The sequence below is a fragment of the Cucumis sativus genome, chromosome 2 (genome assembly GCF_000004075.3).
Source record: "Cucumis sativus cultivar 9930 chromosome 2, Cucumber_9930_V3, whole genome shotgun sequence".
Classification (NCBI taxonomy): domain Eukaryota; kingdom Viridiplantae; phylum Streptophyta; class Magnoliopsida; order Cucurbitales; family Cucurbitaceae; genus Cucumis; species Cucumis sativus.
The window spans coordinates 19841064-19853877 of NC_026656.2; the positions used below are offsets into that span (position 1 = coordinate 19841064).

At 32.3% G+C, this 12814-nt stretch overlaps 2 protein-coding genes across 3 annotated transcripts; one reads left to right on the forward strand and one right to left on the reverse strand.

Moving 5' to 3' along the window:
* The first annotated feature begins 1773 nt into the window (after positions 1 to 1773).
* LOC101213711 (argininosuccinate lyase, chloroplastic) lies at positions 1774 to 6920 on the forward strand. The gene is made up of 6 exons (XM_004152551.3): positions 1774 to 2231; positions 2450 to 2830; positions 3568 to 3716; positions 4233 to 4524; positions 4613 to 4777; positions 6382 to 6920. The coding sequence occupies exons 1-6, from the start codon at positions 2010 to 2012 to the stop codon at positions 6634 to 6636; spliced, it is 1464 nt and encodes a 487-aa protein (XP_004152599.1). The 5' UTR covers positions 1774 to 2009; the 3' UTR covers positions 6637 to 6920.
* A 34-nt stretch (positions 6921 to 6954) lies between these two features.
* LOC101206574 (kinesin-like protein KIN-4C) lies at positions 6955 to 11817 on the reverse strand. 2 transcript variants are annotated; one of them, XM_011651391.2, is made up of 12 exons: positions 11544 to 11813; positions 10799 to 10912; positions 10606 to 10722; positions 10425 to 10505; positions 10160 to 10231; positions 9967 to 10060; positions 9845 to 9876; positions 8923 to 8996; positions 8530 to 8592; positions 8279 to 8423; positions 7825 to 8124; positions 6955 to 7393 (listed from the first exon to the last, which is right to left on the reverse strand). In XM_011651391.2, the coding sequence occupies exons 1-12, from the start codon at positions 11676 to 11678 to the stop codon at positions 7385 to 7387; spliced, it is 1236 nt and encodes a 411-aa protein (XP_011649693.1). In that variant the 5' UTR covers positions 11679 to 11813; the 3' UTR covers positions 6955 to 7384. The 2 variants fall into 2 exon arrangements, with proteins under 2 accessions (XP_011649693.1, XP_031736845.1); XM_031880985.1 differs by lacking the exon at positions 6955 to 7393 and having other exon boundaries at positions 7946 to 8131; positions 11544 to 11817.
* Positions 11818 to 12814: the final 997 nt, after the last annotated feature.

Consider the following 12814-nt stretch of genomic DNA (forward strand, 5'->3'; position numbering starts at 1 on the left):
ACGTGGTGATAATATATGAAATTATCGTCCAAGTTTGTATGTTTGATTCTATTTGTTGTAACTTTCTTCCTCTTTAGTCGATAACAAAATAGACATTTATTTACTTTTGTCTTAAAGAAATATCTTCAATTTATTTATGAGAAAAAAATTATAACCAGTTAAAAAAAACAAGGGAGAAATGAAAAAATCAAATATGTTAATTTTCAATTCTTTTTAATTATATGTGAACTTAAATGATTAATTTAAATAGACTATTATATGTGTATCATGATAGCATTTGTAGATAAATTATTATATTTTAAAATAGGTTAGAGATAGAACTGCATGAAGAAAGAGATATAGGATAGATTAGTTAAATTAAAACTCGTTATATATATATATATATATATTCCTTACTTCTTATTTATGAACTTAAAATTCGTTGGTTAAAAAAATTAATAGATTTTGGAAAAGAACTTGAAATAATTAAATATTAAAGAAAACGGAATTGTTTCTGACAACATATTCTCCGTAGGAGGAATAAAGGGAAAAGTTCCCAAAACCGTTGTTGGAAACAAATTGGAATAAGAACAGAAGACAAAATCAAATCTGAATTGTGGTCACTAGCACCTGAAATAAGAATAAAATACACAACATTGAATTATTTAGTACCCAAAACTGCACATTATATTCAAATACAAAATTAAAATTTAACCATAGGTGTAATCTGATAATTATTTAATTTTAATTTTTTTTAATTATGCAAAAATTAGTTGAATAGAAGATGTGAAAATTTGAACAACATATATATATATATTTTGGTCACTTAAGCTACTATACATATGGATATGAACACGGTAATTAGTAAAAACAAAGAAACAATTGCAAAATTTTAAAAAAGGATAAATTTTACGAAATATTTATAGTTTTTAACAAAAAATTTAAATTCTCATTAATTGATAAAAATTAATTAATGACTAACATTAATAAAACCAAAATTTTTGCTTAATTTACTTTACTAATTTTAGAAATGTCCTTAAAAAATAAAACATAGTTTTCAAACATAGCAAATATATATAATAAAATATCAATATCATTATATGATAGTGTTTATCAAATAAAGTGACATTTTATTATGTTTGTAAACATTTTTAATAGCTATGTAATTCAAAATACGCTAAAAAACGTAGTTAATTTGATTTAAAAAAAAAGAAATTGACAAAAAATTATATCTCATGTTTGAATAATCAATAAACCTTGAATGCATCACTTCAATCACAAAAATGAACAAAATTACATTAAGATAAAAAGTTAGAAAACAATTTCCTCCTGGAAACAAAGTTCATCATGGTTTTGCAAGTTGTTTAGTTGCTTTTGCAAAAAATAAAAATAAAAAAGAGAATATTACATTATACTTTATAGATGGTTTAAAAATAAGACAAACACATTTTTTTATAAATATTTGCATAATTTTTTTAAAATATAACCAAATAAATTAAAATATTTAGTAAAATATCCCACAGTCACATATTGACAAGGTGTCATGATAACATTTTTTAACCATTTTATTATATAAAAACTATTTTTTAACCATTTTATCATTTAAAATAGTTTTTACTTTTTATAGAGGAATTATAAAAATGTTTTTTTAAGGATAATAAAAAATTAACGGTAAAAAAAAAAGAAAAAATAAATTCTTTTTAAATATTCTGTTCCATTTATTTAAAAATTTGTCTAAATATAAAAAATGGACGAAATATTTATTACTTGTTTAACATACAAAATTTATTATTCTCTCGTATGTGAAGAGAAATATGAGTTCTGGGAATTTGGGATTTGAAATCAGTCAAACGTTCCCTAATTTCATGCTAAAAGGGAACTAAGAAAGGTGAAAAGGATTTGGAACAAAAAAGTATCTAATAACTTTCCGGTGAGTGATCGCCAGCAGCACTAGGGCTGCAGAACAGAGCCGCCACCTTCTTATAAAAGCCTGACACTATCACTTGCTTCTTTGCTCACTTCACTACGCCATGACAAAACTTGATGTTCAGTCCGCCTCTCAGGCTACCGGAGCAACCTCCGCCGCCTCCAAGCAGCCCGAGGCCAAGGAAATTAAGCTATGGGGCGGCCGCTTCCAGGAGAGCGTAACAGACGCCGTTGAACGCTTTACAGAGTCGATTTCATATGATAAGGACCTTTACAAGCATGACATCCGTGGCAGTCGTGCTCATGCATCCATGCTCGCTAAGCAGGTTCCGTCACTTCTCAGTTTCATTTTGTGATTTTTGTGAAGCTCTGTTCTGTTTACGGAGAGGAATGTTTAATGTTTATTTGTGGCGTTTGTACTGCCCTAATCGAACTGAATCGCGACGATGAGCTGTGGATTTTACTCTAAATACATCTACTATGTTCTGGAAATTTGTCAGTTGCCATGCGCATTCATGATAGTGGTGCGTGGTTCTGGTTGCAGGGATTGATGAGTATCGGTGACAGGGACAGTATTCTAGCAGGTCTCGATGAGATCGAGAGGCGTATTCGAAATGGCGAGTTCGTCTGGAGAGCTGACAGGGAAGATGTTCATATGAACATTGAAGCTGCGCTTACAGATTTGATTGGCGAGCCTGCTAAGAAACTGCATACTGCTCGGAGCCGCAACGACCAGGTAGCGACTGATTTTCGCTTGTGGTGCCGAGATGCTATTGATTCAATAGTTGCGAGGATTAAAGATTTTCAAGTTGCAATGGTAGACTTGGCAGTCAAGAATGCAGGAATTATTGTGCCAGGTTATACACATTTGCAGAGAGCACAGCCCGTCCTACTTCAGCATGTTCTCTTAGCATTCGTTGAGCAGGTACTTAACTATTATTTTGGCTCATCATCTGAAGTTGTGAATGCAATCCTAAAATCAATGGTTTCTTTAGTGCTGCAAAGTGTTAGCTGCATGGTTTCTATGTTCTACCTTACCTGAAACTAGGGATTATAGTCATGAGACTTGGAGAATGTTCGGGGTTGATTTTTAAAATCACCCTAAAATAACATTATAATCATTCATAATTAGTTTAGATGGTATGAAAATCACTTTTAGAAGTGTTTCAAACATTGAATTAATTTTGAATGATTATAGACATGTTTGAGGGTGATTTTGATTCTGATTTTGATTTAGACAAAACTGATTTTATCCGTTCTAAAATCATTCTTAAACGTATTCTTAATAAATGCATCCTTGTCACAAATGATTGTGTATGTATGACTACTTTCACTGCTGAAGCTTTAAACACCTCGCACGAACTTTCAATCCTCTTGATAAAACGTTTTTCACATATTCTAACTTGATATGTTGAGATATTTCTTCATCACATTGATGAATTCTGTTTAGAGACTGATTGATTTGGCTACTTGTACAAAATACAATTCCAGATTAACATTTTAAGAGAACGATTGATTTGTGATGTGCTCAACGGTTATCTTTTTCCTAAGCGTAAATAACTAATCCTAATCTTAAGCTAGGATTAACAATTGCTTGTCCTTTACTCTTAATAAAACTTACAGAAGACTGATTTTGAACAAATGTCATAACATGTTTTGCAGCTCGATAGGGATGCTGGTCGTTTGCTGGACTGCAGAGCTAGACTGAATTTCTGCCCCTTAGGAGCTTGTGCTTTGGCTGGCACTGGCCTTCCAATTGAACGATTCATGACATCAAGTGCTTTAGAATTCTCATCTCCTTTGAGAAACAGGTCTGTTAATTATTTCTACTTGGTGATGTGAATGGCTGGAATATCTTAATTTTCCCTGCTGCAGAGTACAATTTTGGAATTTATTTTTCCTGAGGTTGTGTGGGAGAGCTGGAATAGAAGTTAGGTCGCTTGCATGTTTTGTTTTTGTTTTCTGATTTTGACAATTATGTTTGTTCCCTCACTATTCTTTTGATAAGTTTTTTTTTTCTCCCCATATTTCTTCAAAACACATTTGAACTCTAACCCAAAGTTTTTGAAAACTAAAAAAAAATAGTTTTTAATATCTACTTTTTTTAGTTTTGAAATACATTTTTAAAGAGTAGGTAATAGAGCTAGGAGTAGAGTTTATAACTTTAAATTTAAAAAACATACAACAAAAAACAAAATACTTATAAAATGTGACCTTATTGTTGTTTGCATATGCGATATCAACTATATCTTTATCATCTACAATTCATCTCCACTGATTCTGATGTCACCCTGTTGAATAACTTGTATATTTCTTGTCTCGAATAGTATCGATGCTGTTTCAGACCGAGATTTTGCAATTGAATTTCTTTCTGCCAACTCTATTATGGCTATTCATCTTTCTCGTCTGGGAGAGGAGTGGGTATTGTGGTCCTCTGAGGAGTTCGGATTTATCACACCTAATGACGCTGTTTCAACTGGAAGTAGCATAATGCCTCAGAAGAAAAATCCAGATCCAATGGAACTTGTTCGTGGAAAGTCAGCTAGAGTCATAGGTGATGTAGTAACCCTTCTAACATTGTGCAAAGGACTTCCTCTTGCATACAACCGTGATCTGCAGGTTTGAATCTTTTGAGAAATCTAATTTCCTTTTCAGAACATTTCTTTCACCTTCCATGTGATTCATTAAGCTGTTTGTGTTGAGACAGGAAGATAAGGAACCTGTATTTGATAGTGTCAAGACAGTTTTAGGAATGCTTGAGGTTTCAGCTGAGTTTGCACGAAACATTAGTTTCAATCAGGATAGAATTAAGAAGGCCTTACCTGCGGGTCATCTTGATGCAACCACACTTGCTGACTATCTCGTGCATAAGGTTAGTATATTCTGCCATTTACTTATCCTTCACGGGAAATTTTTGCCACCGACTACAGAGTAATTATTAAATCACCCACATCAATTACCAAGTGCATAACTCATTGACATAAGACAAATAAGACATACATTCTTTACCAAAAAGTTTAAAGATTCTTGAATTTTTCCCTGAACCCCAAATTGTTGTCTAAAAAAATTCACCAATCAACTCAACAGCTAAGGAAAGGACATTACAACAGTTCAAACACAAGATCTCTAATTTCAATATAAGGTAAGATACCAATCAACTCAAAAGTTTAAGCACAACATTTAGTATTTGAAGACAGTTGTCAGAGTAGCTTCTACTTTTGCTTAGAAAGATCGTAATCATACATGCATATGGGGAGGGAGTATGCATGTTCGAGACGTGGTTTAGGTTTTAAATATAAATTTTTGGACCATTTAAGTATGGTGGTAGTTGCTATCATAAAATTGTGGTGCTCAAACTTTACCAATGTTAAAATTGGTCTTTCAAATTTAAATTGGACCCCAAAGTGATAAAAAGTAAACCCTCAAACTTATATCATTTCTACCCTTTCTACAATTATTTAAGTCTATGGGGGTCCAATTTTAATATTTCTATTAGTTTTTTAGGGTATCATTCAAATTTCTGCCCTTAAATTTTTAAAACAATTGATGAGAGCGAACTCTAAAGAATTGACCAGCAAAGATTTTAAAATTTAAAATTCTGAACAAGGAAAAGTGATAGTTAGGAACTCTACAAAATTGAAGCTGACTTTTAACTTGGATAAGAAATCTCAATTCTTTTTCCACCAACTTTTTCATCAATCAATAAAATATGTCTAATCTAAAAAAAAAACAAATAAACATTCTCTATTGGAGAAAAACTAATGGTAAAACATAATGTCCACGGATCTTTTTCCCAGTGAAGCACGTATTTGTTACATTGTTTAGATTAAGAAAAGATTTTCTCAATCTTATCCTTAAGAAAGACCCCGTGGTTGCAACTTTGTAATATGCTTTCATATGAAAATGGGGGCTTCAGATGAGCATCAGGAGAATCATTTACTCCTTCTCACCAAGGTTTAAAGTCTCACTGTTGACAACTGTAGATGAAAGTGTCAAGGTTCCAATTCCTCAAAAATGTTAATGTTAAAAGATATTTTTTTTTTTATAAAAATTCAACTTAGAAATAAATATTGCATGCACTTGTTTCATATTATATTTACATTAATGACATTTCATTACTTATTTTTTATGTTTCAATAAAATGAAAATATTTATTTACTGGCGATGTATAAACATCTATGAAAATGTGAAAACTCTAGTTACAACAACTAGGTGTCGACCCAATGACCGTGTGGTCTACAATTCTCAATGGGTTACTTGACATATTTGGCCGTTGTTTATCACAATGATTTGTAAATCTCAAGAGATAAGACCATGGGTTCAAAATCATTACTCATAACTTTCATGATTTTAGAATAAGAAAAGAACAAGTTTGACTGAATTTTTAATGTTAAGGAGAACAGAATTGTTTCACATTACACATTCAAACACCTTCTAAGTTCTAACTCTAATGATTTCATTTCCTCTTTTTAACAGGGAATTCCTTTTAGAACATCTCATGATATTGTAGGCAAGTCTGTTGCTATGTGCCTTGGAAAGAACTGCCAGCTGAAGGACTTAAGTCTCAATGAACTACGATCTTTGAGTCCAATCTTTGACGAAGATGTTTACGAATTTCTTGGGGTAGAAAATGCAGTGAACAAATTTTCGTCGTATGGCTCCACAGGATCCGAATGTGTTGCCAGTCAACTCCAGTATTGGATTGAAAAGCTTGGCCTTATCAGTCAGTAGAGGGATTAGGGTCTGATGAGTTTTCCCATGGAGTAAGGCTTCAGGCAATGAGTAGAGCAGAATAAAGTAGGAAAGGGGGCGTTTGAAGTTGCTATTTGCAAGCGGAACATTGGTTGCAAAGGGGGTTGTGGGATTGTTATTTAAAGTACTAATTATATTCCTCTAAGCATAAATGTTAGCCATGTGATAAGTACGAATAACTTTTGGGTTTGATTGCATAAATTTGCACGTTATAAGTGTTTCTTGTGACGTTGACAATCTCATCTTAGGAGCTATTCCTTTAAGACCTTGAGATTTATGAGACATGAAAATACCGAATACTAAAATCCAAAATTTTATTCAAGCAAAGGTGCTGCATAACAACATTACAGATTAAATTTGATAGAAATCGAAAAAAGTGAACCAAACTTGAGGTTTTTTTAAAAAATAAGAAAGAATCAGCATGATCATGCAGCATTTTGCATCAAATCAAATGGTATCGATTAATCAATGGCTCAAGTAAGGGACGAGGAAAATCAGCAAGTACTCGTTTTTTAGAATTAGCGCCAAACTTTTGAAATGAGAAGGAAGAATTTTCTCATTTTAGATTGGTGCAAAAATCTAAAAATTAAAGGTCTCCTGTGCAGTGTTTTTTTCGTTGCTTTAGTTTTGTATACCTAACAAAGGGAAGATGGATGGGCGACGAATCAACAGCAAGAAACTGAAATGTATAGCCTCCCCACGCCTGACTTTGGCTTCTTACATTATGCTAAGTTGTCTGCAGAGTACAAAATTTATGTTACCTTTAATTGAACTTGTTTGGTATAGATTACAGAGTGAGAAATATAAAGGTGGAAATGAGTGTTTACATGTTGATTTTCAAAAATTAGAAACCAAAACACTGAACGGTTACTCAAACACCATTTGGTTTTAGGTTTTTAGTTTTTGTAAATTAATCTGTAACATCACATTCTCGTCTGTTCATGTCTTTTGTTGTTTAGATTTTAAGAGTTTTTTTAAAATCAAAGCCAAAATTTTAAAAGTAAAAGAAGCTAGTTTTCAAAAACTTGTTCTTGTTTTCTATGAAAACTATTGAGTAAAAAACTGAGAGAAAACAAATACAATTTTCAGAAAACTAAAAACTAAACAATTATTAGACAGCTATGCACAAGTAATATAATTAGTATAATGATAAAAGCCATAACTTACCAATACATTCCTTATGTCAGATAAAGGCTTCATCTCACCCGGTTTCTCATCTCTATTGCTTCTATTGCTGCACTTTCCAACCGTACAGCCACATAATGTGCCACAGCTCCTTCCAGCTGATCGGCATTTGCATTTCGTTGTCTTGCACAGTGATTTCTTACTGCAAGAGCAGCATTCTGCCTTTGCACTTCTCTTTGTCACGGCGTCGAACCCTGACTGATGTGCTTGTCCAGCTGCATCGAACTCCTCCAATAGATTATTACTCCCGACGCTAGCAGAGGAGGTTTGAGCGGAACCGTCCTGATGACTTACAATTTTCAAATATCAAAAAAGTAAATCATATATAACGTTATATCCTATATGCTTATTATTCCATCTACTGTTCGTATGAAATGAGTAAGGTGGCTATAATAAAGCTCGAGAAAAAGCAAGTCTTCAACCCAAATGCACTGACCTTTGATGTATCCATGTGGATCTTGTTGACCTTCTGGATTTGCATTTGGTTAAATAAACCACTCAATATCACCATCTGTTCCTTTAGTTCGTTCATATCTTGATCGTTCTCCAATATGTTGACATCAGTTTCCTGTGATGGGTACCTTGAGAAACAGAAATGAAAATGTCAAGGAAATTCTGGAGAAGTGAGAAGCAGTGTTAGGTCTCAATGAGAACTGAACTTCACAACATTTCAAAACATTTATTTACCCTGATTTTTCTTGCTGCAGCGCATCTGCTTCTTCCTGAAGTTTTGCAATCTCCTTATCTTTCCTAACCACGGAAGATTGTAATTTAAACATCAAAAATCAAGTTGAATAATTAAACATACAAATTGATCATTTGTCCATTAGCATAGCTTAGTGGATAAGACAACAATTACCCTCACAAAAATCGACCGTGTGTGATGATAAAAAGAGATCATTCAAATTTATATATATAATAAAAATAAAAATAAAAAGTCATTATTGTTTATCTAAAAAGCACTGGATTCAGTATCAAAATCACATATTCATAATATCTGAAATGAATGAGGAAATGAACTAAGCACAAAAACCAACTTTGATAGATTGAAGTAAATTTTGAAGTTAACAATATACTCACTCTTCTATTTGAGACTCGTACTGGGAACATAACTCATGTAACCTCGCTGTGACTTCAAATTCATTCTCAACATACTGCACAAATTTCATGGCGTTAGACAAGAATTACCATGGATGCAATCTTGACTTCTTAATTCAATCATTTTCTTTACATACGTGGATTCTGATCATTCTGCTCAACTTACAGTAAGGGACAGAAACTTAATCCAAAAGTTCAAAGAGGTACGACCCTTCAGAGATATCGAACAAAACTTGAAAAGGTACACTTACAAACAATAATTTCTTTAACAGAGAAGCCGCATCAACTTTGGGAAAGAAGATGACAGGTTCCATCAAATTACAAATGTCTTATTATAGAATCGCAAAATACTATTGCTCAATACTTGGTAAATTATTGTATTAGCCTTTCATCTATCATTATTATCATTAGCAAAATGATCCCCAAAATTTAAAGAAAAGCAAAGTCATATTTCATATTGCAGTGTTCTAAAATATGTATTTGCCAGCCAATTTAGAAGCTAGATATTAATAATCAATTCAAACAATTGTTCAAAATGTATAATATAATATATTTATAAATTATAAAAATAGTTTAAGTTACTAATTAAATATTAGGTTGAATCTCCACTATTTTTAGTTAATTTATGAACATGTTTTATGCTACAAATTTTGTTTAATAATTATTTTACATTTCTAAATCCAATTTCTAGAAAGACTGAAAACAATGTTTTCTGACTTTCTACTATTTGGATCAAACAATTCAAAAATAGTTTTTAAATAAATGAATATGCGAACCAGGTATTCACTAAATTCATTTGATAAATCGATAAACATAAAATAGAATTCAGATGCTGTATCAAATCCAACATACTATTAAGTCATATATAGACACGCAAACATGAAACTCAAAGTCCACCAATTACCTGCGTAGAAGTAATATTACCATGTTTAGCACCTGCATATGGTAATCCAGAAAGAAGAAAAACAAGTCAATACGGTTAGGTAGAGAAAACCAACTTGATTAAAAGAAAGTTGTCCATTTAACCAGCTCTTCTCTGTGCAGAAGTCCTTCGAGATTCCAAAAGGTTTCTCATCCTTTTCGTAACTTCAGAAGCTTCCTCTGTCTTCCGTTGCAAAACCTTGAGAGGAAATTTACAATACATATAACAAAAAGATGTTCTATAAAAAAAGATTAAAAGTTGGGAACCCTGTGAATCAACTCAAAAGAAATGACTTACCATCTTTAATCTCTGGTTCGCAGTTAGGATCTTATTCATCTCATGCTGGTTTCTTCTATTTTCTCTCTTAAGCTGACAGCACATTCAAAAGTATTGTTAGAATGATAAATTTGGAGACAAATAGTCAGTGTAAAGGGCAATTGATACATGTATATCGATGGCAGAGATAAAATCATCCATTAAATTGCAGATTTTCAATTTTAAGGAAACGTGTACAGTCAATATTAGTAAATGAACAATGATATAGTAAATATACTTAGCATACCTGAAGAATTTCCTTTTCCAATGAACCTTTATGTAATCTGAACTGCACGGACTCTAGCTTCATCTTACATTGCAGTTGAACCTAAATGAAACTTTTCCATTAACAATTAACGTAAACAAATAGAACAACAGAACAGAAGAGCTTTACATTAAGCATAAATAAAATAATGCAGTAATTTTACCTTTTGCGCTTTCAAACTCACGATCTCGAGATCTGTCTGTTTGGTAGCTGCTTCGCCTTTTGGCCTTCTGGTCGAAAGCTGAGATTGAACATCTAGTTTCTTCTTCAGCTCTGTAACCTGCGAGGGTTTGATTAATGGTACTAGTTAATTGACGATAACCAACATGTGACCATAAGAAAAAATCAGGTTTCACCTGATCTTCAAGGACATCCAACTTCTGAATATAACCTTCTCTGAGCTTTTTAGCACTATTTGCAGCACTTGAAGTAGCAATTTCTAATCTGTCTTTTAGATCCTTAATTTCCTTCTGCCAATTTTTAGATGCAGAAAAGTGAGAAGCAATGACCATGTGCTTGGTTGCAACGAGAAATTATAGACATGAGCAACAACCACGTTCTTTCTCTCGAAACCAAAAATTGTTTCAAAATTATGGTAACGTATGAGCTCTTCTCCTAACATTTATTTTCTCCCTTGCAATAGTAATACGAACTCATCGTTGCATCAATTTAATCCCATTGAGAGAAGCACTAGATTCTGGATCAAGAAATCAAAATAATCCACGCAAAATAGAAGAATCGTAAATTATTGAACTAGAATAACATAAGCAAAGCCAATCTAATTTCAGATCCTGAACATGAACGATATTGAATGACATCTCATTCTTGGTTCAACAGCTGCAAGATAGATGAATGGCAATAGTGCAGTGATGTTTCATCATCCTCAGCTATTAAAATTAGAGAACCGCTGATGTTTGGTTTAAAATCATTCTCTAGAAAGCAATAACAGTAGAAAGTCAGTCGATCTTAGCTTCTCACAACGTATGACTCTCTAGCTTCCTGAGTTGCTTATTTCATTACCAACGTACATTACATCAAACAAATGGAACATTAATCCAACTGTTTGCTCTCGAATTTTTGAGCGATTAAAAAGAAAAGAACCTGAAACGCTTCATTTTCACGCGTAAGCTCGAGAATTCTCTTTTCGTAGTCTTTACTGTCCGTAGCCGAAGTGACCGAGGATGAGGAGACATCGGCTTCACCGGAATGCTTCGATTGACGGCTTGATTTCCTCATTTCTGCCGCCGCAATGGATCGGTAAAAAATGGAAACTGAAAGCCCTAATCAGCCACTCCCCTTGCTAGCTGCGGACACAGAGATGTCCGTTGTGAGGTGAGAGAGGGATTTGAGGATTTTGATTTCGTTCCTCTTTCACTGATCTTTTTATTACACTTTAGTGATGATGGTGTGATTGAATTTTGCAATGGAGGGAAAATTGACTCAAATTCAATTTTTGCCACGTCACGGTTTGTGTTTCCTCCCCCACGTGCCACTCCAGTTAGTGTTTGATTTTATTTTGAATCAGGTTGGGTTGAACTCTCTTTTTTTTTTTTAAGTCTTTTTCAAGTTATTTGGGGTTCATTTTTTTTAATTCAATCCAACCATTAACTTTTAATATAAATAATATATATAGTTCCTATAATTAGTTTGTAATAACGTTAGATTTAGATATTTAAGTTTTATAAAATTTTAGTTATTATTTAAATATTTAAGTTAACAATAAAATAAAATAAATAAATAAATCGATCTAATCTATTTGAACAAAAATTTTGGTTGGTCCAAAAAACCTAATTACTTCAACTTAATCTATTTACACACCTAATCTTTTTAGGTAGATTGGAATTTGAAAAATATCTAATAATACCAAGTAAAATAAATATTTGACACATTTTGAACAATGAGTACTATAGTATTCAATTAGTTACCATAAATACTATTTGAAAGCTCCTCTCATTTATTATACCTTCACTGTTTTAAATTCATCATTTTTTTTTGTCATATCATTATATCATTTTAAAACTAAAATAGTTTACATCTTTGATACCTAATTATAACCATGATAAAATAATCTACTATCAAACACAAATCGTTGTTGGCTACAAAAAAATCGTAAAAGTTCGATGGAGTCTATGAAATAAATTAATAAATCACTTAATATTGAATGAAAACTGCACGTATTACGATAGTACTGAGTATTTCTTTTATCAACTACACTGTTATTGTGAAGTAATATCATTTTATTGTTTGGCATGAATGAAGACAATGTGTACACATTTTCATACTTTGACAGTATTGTAATTTCTCATCAACTTCAAAATCATAGAGAAAAGTGATTTATATTAATTGATTTAACATGTTTTATTAAAATAAGT